Source organism: Myiozetetes cayanensis, unplaced genomic scaffold (genome assembly GCF_022539395.1).
Source record: "Myiozetetes cayanensis isolate MyiCay16 unplaced genomic scaffold, myiCay2020 scf28, whole genome shotgun sequence".
NCBI classification, from domain to species: Eukaryota; Metazoa; Chordata; class Aves; order Passeriformes; family Tyrannidae; genus Myiozetetes; species Myiozetetes cayanensis.
In genome coordinates, this window is record NW_026087499.1 from 5,623,220 (window position 1) to 5,633,137 (window position 9,918).

Here is a 9,918-nt window from a genome sequence, read left to right on the forward strand (position 1 = left end):
CCCTTTGGAAGCAGCCTGGTGCCAGGGGGGGCTGCTCCTCAGCAGGTGTGGCACTGATGGCTCAGGGTGACACAGCAGATGGCTCGACCTGTCCCGTGCGGGTGCTCCAACGTGCCACCCTGCCTTGAGACCGGGGGTGACAGGATGCAAATGAAACTGTAAGTGAAGTGGTGAATTTTCAGAGCTACAGGGAATTTTGCATAGGAACGGGGCTCGCAGGGAAGCATGGGGCAGAGATGGAGCTGGAACTTCACGAGCAGCACGCCAAGGGATGAACCCAGAGCAGCGTGAGGAAGCCTGGGTGGGGGTCATCCTTGCTGCTCTGAGACTCCCAATTTTGTTCATTAAAAGCAAGTACTATTGTAACCACAGCTCTTGGCCCATCGCCCTTAGGAAAAGGCAGCAGGAGAGGTGATTTCTGATGTTCCCACCCTTCCAGCATTGGGCAATCCATTCAGAGGACTGAATCCTGGAGGGGTTGGAGGGGGTTGAAATCCACAGTGAAATCCAGAGGGGCTGTGAGCGTGCTGGTAGACTGGATGATTCACAGTGTTGGTAAGTGAGTGCAAGCAGCTGAGGAGCTCTCCATGCCCTCACCTTCCTTTGTCTTGCAGGGGAGTCTGGAGAGGTGTGCTATGGCCGCCTGAAGCTGCCAGGGAAGAGGGAGATTCCCGTGGCCATCAAGGCACTAAAGGCAGGCTACACGGAGAAGCAGAGACGGGACTTCCTGAGCGAGGCCAGCATCATGGCCCAGTTCGACCACCCCAACGTCATCCACCTGGAAGGGGTGGTGACCAGGAGTATGTGGCTGGCAGGGATGGTGGGGCAGAGCTGGGATGTTATCTCCCTGTGGGCAACCTGAGAGACGTGGGTCAGGGCTCACTTTGGGTGCACTCCATCCCTCAGCTGCCCCAGTGGCTTTCCAGATGTCCATTTACCTGCGCTGCCCTCCACCCCACCCCTGTGCCATCTCTTACAGGGCAAACTTCCCAGTGGTGGTTCCACACCTTGCTCCTTGGTGTGCTCCAGGTCAGGGTTATTGGTCTGGGAGATGTCCTACTCAGTAGTGTTTATTTTAAAGGCTGCCTGTATTGAATCATAATCTGGAAAGTCCTCCTTCAGAAAGGCACATTCTGATGCAAGGCGTTATGCTAATGGCATGCAAATTTCAGCAGGATAACAAAGCTGACCTATCCACATCAGTAGAACCTGGAGGGTGGGGGGTACCTGTCTGGGTTACTGCCACATCCCCACTGTTGTGCCAGTGGTGCCCAGTGCAGGGGTGAGACCACTCTGAGGCGCTGCATGAGACCCACAGGCTTGGATTCATGTCTCTCCCAGTAAAAACTTGGCACTTGGCTTCCCGGAGGAAGGTGACTTCTCTGCTAACTTGACCTCCCTTGTCTTCTGCAGGCAAATTGGTAATGATTGTTACTGAATACATGGAGAACGGCTCGCTAGACACCTTCCTCAGGGTAAGGAGCAAGGCTGTGTTTTTATTCATTGCACATCCCCCTGGGCTGAGCGGCTGCAGGAAAGGCTTGTCCTCAACCTCAACCTCACAGCCACTGCAAGCCCTGTGGGAAAGCTGTGTGTGCTGGGCTCTCACCTCTCCAGCAGACACAGGCTCCAGGCATCACGTCTGGCTCCCTGGAGTGGCACTGGAAAGGCAGGGACGACTGCCTGAGCACGTGTCAGAGGCACTGAGAGGGCAGGAAGTGGGCAGGGGACAGGTGGGAGGCACTGGGGTCAGGCGAGGTACTAAGGCAAAGATGAGAGGCACTGGAGGGATGGGGGGGCTGTTTCAATGACAGCAGCAGCAACAGGATGCTGGTGAAAACCACGAGTGAAACGCTGGGGTTTCTTTCCCTTCCAGAAACACGACGGGCAGTTCACCATCATCCAGCTGGTGGGGATGCTGCGTGGCATCGGAGCGGGCATGAGGTACCTGTCGGACCTGGGCTACGTGCACCGGGACCTGGCTGCCCGAAACATCCTGGTCAACAGCAACCTGGTCTGCAAAGTGTCCGACTTCGGCCTCTCCCGCATCCTGGAGGACGACCCCGATGCTGCCTACACCACCACGGTGGGTGGCTCCCTGTGTTGGTCCTTGCTGGCTGTTATTGCCCTGACAGATGGAAAAGCTGGAGACTCTTAGGTCAAAATAGGGAGGGCAGAAGTGGCAATGTCACCTCAGTGCTGATGTTTGAGCCAACAGCTCAAAGCCAGAGAGCTTTGGAGCCTTAATGCATTGTCCTTCACACAGGGACATCCCAGAACTGAGCGTGCAGTGAACAGAGAAGCAGGATGTGAGGGCAGGGAATTGATAAACATCCCTGGCCAACTGCTCATGTGGGCCCATGTGGCCTACATGTCCCTGTTGGAGTCCTTCCCAAGACTGTGTAGCTCCCTCCACTCCTCCTCAGTCCTAGAGCCATTGGTCCATAGGTTAATGTCCTAGTCCACTCTTCAGTAGCGTGGCCACACACTAGTTTTAACATGTGACTCTGCCTCGTTCATGGATGTGGGAAAAGTGGGAATTGGTTCTGCAACCTGTGATTTTGTTTTATGTAGGACACTTTTGTCTGTGAAGCCATTCTAAGATTTTTCTGGCCAACCCAACAGCTCTGGAGCTTAGTCTGCTCCTCCGTAGGAGGTCAACAGAAGCAAAATCAAATACATTTTCATGAAATACATAAATTACATTAAATATAAAGAGCTCTTTTTGTTCTTCTCTGGCCATGAAAAGAATTAGTGTGCTCCCCTAGCATACCTCTGGTGCATGGTATACCATTCCTGCCCCAGATGCTCTGGGAACCACCCAGTGTTCCCTACTCCACAACTTTCTTCTTTGGGTGGCTGGTAACTGCATTTCCAGCTTAAGTGTATTCTTAGTCCATCTGTTGCTGATTTTTGTCAGCATGGTCCTTTAACTCAACACGCCATCCTCTTCAGTGCTTGCCTGCCAAAGCAAGGATGAACAGGGAGCACACTCCATCCCTTTCCTTGTCTGCTCAGGTCAGGCTCTCTGCCCACGCCCAAGGTCAGCTCTGTGCTTGCGTGCTCTGGTAGCCCTGGGGTCCACTTCATCACTTTGAATTCCCGTCTCCTGAGCACTGAGGGACAGAACTGTGCAGGAAGACCTTGCAAAACAGGCACAGTGTTCTCCTTGCTCTACTGGAAACACCTTGAAGTCATCCTTCACTTACACTTCCAGGCTTATCTCGTGTGTGTTGTCCTCCTCAGTCCTTTCCAGAAGGCGCCACCCCAGCCTTTTCGCTTGTCCCAGACGCAGAGGGTGGGGATGCTGAGCGCTGCCTGCTCTCAGCCCCCACTGTTGCTCACTTTTCCAGGGGGGGAAGATCCCCATCCGCTGGACGGCCCCGGAGGCCATCGCCTACCGCAAGTTCTCCTCGGCCAGCGACGTGTGGAGCTACGGCATCGTCATGTGGGAGGTGCTGGCCTACGGCGAGCGGCCCTACTGGAACATGACCAACCGGGACGTGAGTGGGCGCGGGGCGGCGCGGGGACCAGCCTGCCCCTCCTTCCAGCCCTGCCCCAGGCCAGCCCAGCACGGGGCTGGGCAAAAGGGGCCCCAAGGTCAGCTCTTGGCTCTCCTCATGCCCCCCGCAGGGCTGTGCACAGTGCGCTTGTCCCCTCTGAGGGGACATCGGAGCGCTCTCCGTGCCTGCACTGCGCACTCTTTGCCAGCCCCGTGGCTCCCGGCTGCGCTTGGCAAGGTGACCCAAGTGACCAAACCTACCTACTGGCCCTTTCCAATCCTGCCCCAGTTCCTGGGGACACTGGCTATGTATGAGGGAGGTCCCTGCCATCCTGGCTCTGTGCACCATGGGTGTCCCCAGCCCTGCCTGCTGCTCTGGGCAAGCCTTTTATGCCGGCTGGAGAGATTCAGCACATGTTGTGCCAACTTTCCCAGTCCCTGGAAGGAGTCAGGGCTTCCCTGGGATCACTGCAGTCCCACTGCATGAGCCAGCCAGTCCCAGTGCTGAGGGTCTATCCCTTCCACTGCCCAGGTGAGGCTGCAGAAAGCCTCAGGCTGGCACCACCCAGCTGTAGGTTTTGGGCTTGTCTGAGATATGTGGGGCCACTCTCACCTCGAGAGTAGCATAAAATCTGTAGAGAAATGTAAGTTATAATCCTGAGTACAACCTGGGGTCAAAATTTCCAAAAGGAGGCAATAAAACAAGTATTTTGACTCCTTTTTCTTTTTCTTTTTCTTTTTTTTTTTTTTTACCTGTGGAGAACTGTATGCTTCTCCCTGCTTTGGGACTCCTGAGACCCCCCCCACTTTTCCTAGTGTTTTTATTACTTTAAAAGTGGCTTTGGGGACAGCAGGGCATGAATGCAGTGGCTTACACTATGTCCCCCACACAATTCCTTCAAGCAGGTTTTCTTCCAGCCTTGATGAGCAGTGGCTGTAAAACAACCGAGTGTGAGTGCAGCCCTTGTGGCTTGTCTGCTGGTGGGAAGCTGCAGTATTTTAGGCCAGTGGACCTCTAAAAATCTCTGCTGCCATAGCAGTGATTTCCTGCACAGAACAATTCACTATGTTTGAGCATGAAGCTTAGCTCTGCTCCCCGTGTGATGGCCCCAGCAGCTCAGGCATCAGGGATCTTCGATCTGGGGGTGCAGCTCCACTGCTGGTTGTGTGGCTTCCTTGCAGGTCATTAACTCTGTGGAGGAAGGCTACCGCCTGCCTGCCCCCATGGGCTGCCCCACCACCCTGCACCAGCTGATGCTGGACTGCTGGCAGAAGGAGCGCAGCGAGAGGCCGCGCTTCTCCCAGATCGTCTGCATCCTGGACAAGCTGATCCGCAACCCTGACAGCCTCAAGTGCACGGCCACCGTCAACAGGTGAAGGGCACAGCGTGTGGGTTTGTGGGAATAAGGGATATTTCTGCTCAGCTCTGGCACTGAGGGCTTCCCTTGAGGCCGTGGGCACAGGTTGTGCCATGGTGTGGCCAGGAGACCAGGGCAGTGACTGGGCACTAATGAGGCACCTCGAATCCCAGGGTCAGTTTTGGGCCCCTCATGACAAGACAGACACTGAAGGGATGGAGTGTGTCATTATAGAGGAGGGTAATGGACCTGGGAGGGGGTCTGAAGAGTCAATCATACGAGGAGTGACTGAGGGAGCTGGGGGGGCTCAGCCTGAAGGAAAGGAGGCTCAGGGGGAACCTTCTCGCTTTCTCCAACTCCCTGACAGGAGAGTGGAGCCAGGTGGCAGTCATGCTCTTCTCCCGGGGAACAAGTGACAGTACAAGAGGAAACAGCCTCAAGTTGTGTCAGGGGAGGTTTATATTGGATATTGGAGAGAATTCCTTCATGGAGAGGGTGGTCAGGTACTGGCACAGGCTGCCCAGGCCAGTGGTAGAGTCACCATCCCTGGAGGGACTTAAAAGATGTGTGGATGTGGCCCTTGGGTCCATGGCACTGCTGAGTTAATGGTGGGATTCAGTGACCTTAGAGGGCTCTTCCAATCTTAGTGATTCTGCAGGTGCATTGGGGGTACCTCACAGCCTGGTCACCTCAGACTGACAGCTCCTGGTCTAACCCCTTCTGTCCTGCTCCCAGGTTCACCCAGACACGCTCGGACAGGGGTCTCCTCGACCTGACCAGCTGCTTGACCGTGGAGGACTGGCTGGACTCCATCCGGCTGGGGCACTACCGGGACAACTTTGCCATGGCCGGGTACTCCTCCCTGGGCATGGTGATGCGCATGAACATCGAGTGAGTGCCAGGGGGCAAACAGCGCCGGTTGAGTGTCCCTGCACCAGCTCACCAGCCCCAAACAGTGACCCTTCTGCCTTGGCTGGCTTGCTCTGGTTGGTCCCTGGTGCCCTACCACATCCCTAGGGAGATGGTGTTGAGACCTGGGACAGTGCCCAAGGCCGTGCTGAGCTTTGAGAGAAGGTGTGGGAGTTGCACTGAGAGAGTGTGAGTACCAGGTCACCTCCTGTGGGTCTCCAACATCACCAGAGGCCCATAGGTAATTTGGGCGCTTCAGGAGGTCACTTAACCCAACCTCCTGGTCACAGCAGGGACAGGCAGGAGGTTGCTGACTCCCTGTGCTTCTCATCTTCTCTTCCCCTGCAAAAGGCATTTCTGGACCAGAGTGTGACTGTGCCATAGGGTACAGCTTCTCTGGGATCACTGGGAAACAAATGGAGCTGGGGGTTACCTTGGAGCTTTTTAAGACCCCCAAAAACAGGACTGGCTCCCTGCCCAGTGCAGCCAGGCAGGGAGGCACCATCCAGGCCTCCGGGGGAGTGGAAGGTCTTTGACACATAACCAAGGCAGGGTTAAGTAAGGAGGGCAGGTGAAGATGTGTCTCACCACCCTCCTCCTCCTGCTGTAAGGAGCTTGATCTCCCACCTGTCTGGGGAGTTTCCAGGCTGGAACATCCAAGTGGTACCAGAAGAGAAGGCAATTATACCTGCTCTTACCCTAGTCCTACATCCCCCATCCCTTGCTGTTACCATTAGTAACAGGGCTGGCACCAACCTCTTCTGCCTCTAAGGAGACTTGTTCCCTGTCAAAAGGCTTGGAGCTGCTGGATGGTGGTCCCTGTGGCTCAGGAAGGACGTGCCAGTGCACACCTTGGTCGAGGTGTGGCAGGTGGAGAAGGAGGCAAGGAAAGGGAAGACAGACAGAGGGGCTGTCGTGTCCATCGATCGAGGGCTGTACACAGGGCCCTTGCTGTGGGATTGAGCTGATAGTGATCCTTGTTTCTCATTCACATCAGGGAAGCTTTTGAGTGCGGAAGGCTCATCATTCATCTGTCTTTCTGACTGGGTTATCTGAGGGCATCTCACTAAAACTGAATCCAATTTCGGAGCATCGATCTTGTCACCTACCAGCCTGTCAGGAGCGATCCCCCCTCCTGCTCCTGCTCCCCCCAGGGCTGTCACAGTGGCTCTGTCAGGAAGATGTGCCCGAGGGAATGGCAACCTCTGTGCCTGGGAGGATGCCCAGGGATCCTCAGCAGGACCAGCCTTGTGCTGATGGGCCAGGGGAGAGGAGCCAGGCCTGGGCTGCCAGGGTGGTCCATGGGGTGCAGTTGTCACCACGGGGCCCGGCACAGGTGTCTTTGTCTGGCAGTGTCTTTGTTCTCCAGGGACGTTCGCAGTCTGGGCATCACCATGATGGGTCACCAGAAGAAGATCTTGAGCAGCATCCAGGCCATGAGGTCCCAGCTGCTGAACACAAATGGCCCCAGGAGACACCTCTGATCACCAGCTGCGCAGACCCACGTCGGGCATTCCTCAACACTTACCCTGGCAAAGGGGCAGCAGGGTAGTGAGCAGGAAAAGGGGCACCAGACCAGGAGCTGGAACCCTGCCAGCATCTCTTTGATTTCAGCATCGGTGGAAACAAGGCATTCCAGATACCTCGGTGGTCCTGCTGCCTCCTTCCCCCACCTGAAGGGGGGAGCAGCCTTCCAAGTGGGCTGGGGACATGTCATGCCTCTCTGCTGTGTCCCTGTGGGACTGGGGGTCTCCACACCACCTGTGCAGGACAGCTGGAAACCCCTTCACACAGCAGGATGGTCCCAGCTGCACCTGCAAGGTGGAGGGTGTCAGGCACATCAGCAATACCAGGAGCAGTGGGACTGGGCTTGCCATGGCACACAGCTCCTTTGGATCAGGCACCTGGGGTGTTCCTTGGATCCCTGAACTGAGCAGGGCTTCCCAGGCTGCCACACAGCCTCTCAGTACCTCCCAGTGTACTCCAGCCTGGGTGTCCTGAGCTGCACCGGCCTCCAGGTGACTTTGCAGTCCATCTCTGCCAGGGGACAGAGTACAAGGTGGCAGTGCCAGCCAGGAACAGCTGGCCCTGCTTTCAGAGGGGACTTCCCAGCCAGGAGGAGAGTTGTCCAGGGCCTGCTACCTGGAGCCTCAAGAAGTCACCAGGGTACAGCAGGACACTCTCCACCTCTTCAACACACCAGCACAGCTTCTCCCTGGATCCAGCACAGCCAACCAGGGCAGCCCAAGCACATTTTCTAGGGTCACAAGCTCAGGCTTCTCCCCCAGAACAGAGAGGAGTGGGAGACTGTGCTCCCATCTTACATGATGGAGGAGGACAGAGAAACTTCTACCAAACTCTTCTTTGGTTTTATATTACCCTAGAGAAACCCAAGAGCTGTGCCATCACAAGGCTGCCTTGTGCCCAGGACTGCCAGGTCACCTGCAGAGTGGGGTCCTGCCAGCATTTCCAGCTGCAGAGTCCTGTGTCTGGGGACAGGGGCTCTCCACCACTACCCAGCTGGTGACCCCAGTGACTGGGAGGGTGGAGGGTCCTCCACTTCCCTCCTCTTCCCCACAGGAGCATCTCTTTGGGCAAACTTTCCTGGTGCTGAGCTGTGGCCTCTGAACACGTGTGGAGTTGGTCCAAGAGGCTGATCTGGCTGCAGAGCTGCAGATGAACCGGGGAGAGGGGCAGGCTGTGGGCTGGGAAAGCTTCTTTTGGGTGTAAATACAATTTTCTATGGGTTTGGGAACTGTTTTACTGAAATAGGAAGTTAAGTACACAAAAATGGTCTCAAAGCACAGAAGCCTCAGTTGTGGGGCTGAACTCACTGCAAAAAAAAATCTGCTGGGAGCGTGGCTGGGGAGTGGGGGCTGGAAAGGAGAAGGGCTGGAGGGGAACCACACTCACTGCCAGGGTCCAGCCTGGCCCACAGCACCCCATCCTTAGCACTGGCACAGCAAACCCAGCATCACTTCAATGCAGGTAGTGGTAGGACCTGGCTGTTCCTCCCAGGGCTGTTTGGGCACAAGGGGAGGGTGGGGGGTGGGTTAAAGCCATTTCTCAGCTGCAATAATCCTGGCTAAACTGGCCTTTCCAGGGCTGGCTTGGCTTTCCATGAGGGGCTCTTATGTCCCGGTGGATCCTCTGACTACGGCGGGCACTTTACTTCTTCCTATGGAAGCTTTTTTGTAACGGGGGACAAGATGCAATGTGTTGTTTCATTTGTACTGCACTCAGCCCTGTGCCACTCCCTCCCTGCAGCTTGGGCAGAGTGACAGCAGAGTGACAGAGGGCCAGCAGCACACGGTGGTGGGCGCTGGCCACGTCCTCCCTTCCCAACATTTGGGACTCCCCGGAGGGTGAGTCCGTCACGGACGCGCTGGTGAGAGCAGAGGTCAGACCAGTGTCCTGGGGGGGGGTTTGCTGGGCAGCCCTGGCCAGGTGGGCTGCAGGATCTGAGGCTGGGAGCTGCCAGATGGCCCCTTTTCGGGTGGTTCGTGAGTCAGGTCCTGCAGCGTGGGGTCACCGGGCTGCTCTCGGCTGCGGGGATGGCGGGGCAGGGTTTGCCTTTTATGTTCAGCACTTCCTCCTGGACAATAAAAATCCTTCTTCCCACCATCCATCTCCTTGCCTGTTACTGCCTTGGTCTGCTCAGAGCTTACCACCACTTGCAGTGAGAATAGAGGACACCCTGGCTGCTGCACGGGGGGGTCAGCACTGGGATGCTCAGCCAGCCACCACCTTCCTCACCCCAGAAAGCCTCCCACGTGTGAAGGATGCTTCCCTGGGAAGCAGGAGTATCTGTGGGGTGGGCCCACAGGGACAGGTGAGTGACAAGAGGATGGTTTTTAGGCTGGTTGTGGGCTGGGAGAAGACTCTCCAAACCCACCAAGTCATTGCTATGTGGGAGCATCTCATGCAGGAGATGATGCAAGCACAGGCCATCTTGCATGCAAAGACTCCTCTGAACCTCGGGGGTCTCTTGCAGGTTTTCCCAGACCTCAGCTTACCTTATTCTGGAAATGCAGATTTTTTTTTAAAAAGGAGGAAAAAAACCCAAACCAGTAAAATGTCTGCCCTCATCCCCTAAAGTCTGAGCTGAAGCATCTTGAAGGTGGGCTTACAAGCCCCTTCCTGTGGGTG

General features: G+C 56.0%; 1 protein-coding gene across 2 annotated transcripts in view; it reads left to right on the top strand.

Moving 5' to 3' along the window:
* The window catches only part of EPHA8 (EPH receptor A8), a 48,862-nt gene extending 39,479 nt beyond the window's left edge, over positions 1 to 9,383 (top strand). The window contains exons 11-17 of one of the 2 annotated variants that reach the window (XM_050322395.1): positions 615 to 800; positions 1,414 to 1,475; positions 1,877 to 2,086; positions 3,354 to 3,503; positions 4,685 to 4,875; positions 5,596 to 5,751; positions 7,139 to 9,383. In XM_050322395.1, the coding sequence (XP_050178352.1) occupies positions 615 to 800; positions 1,414 to 1,475; positions 1,877 to 2,086; positions 3,354 to 3,503; positions 4,685 to 4,875; positions 5,596 to 5,751; positions 7,139 to 7,253 (1,070 nt within the window). In that variant the 3' untranslated portion in view covers positions 7,254 to 9,383. Of the gene's footprint in view, positions 1 to 614; positions 801 to 1,413; positions 1,476 to 1,876; positions 2,087 to 3,353; positions 3,601 to 4,684; positions 4,876 to 5,595; positions 5,752 to 7,138 lie in introns of those variants that run through there. The other variant, XM_050322396.1, reaches the window with a different exon arrangement.
* Positions 9,384 to 9,918: the final 535 nt, after the last annotated feature.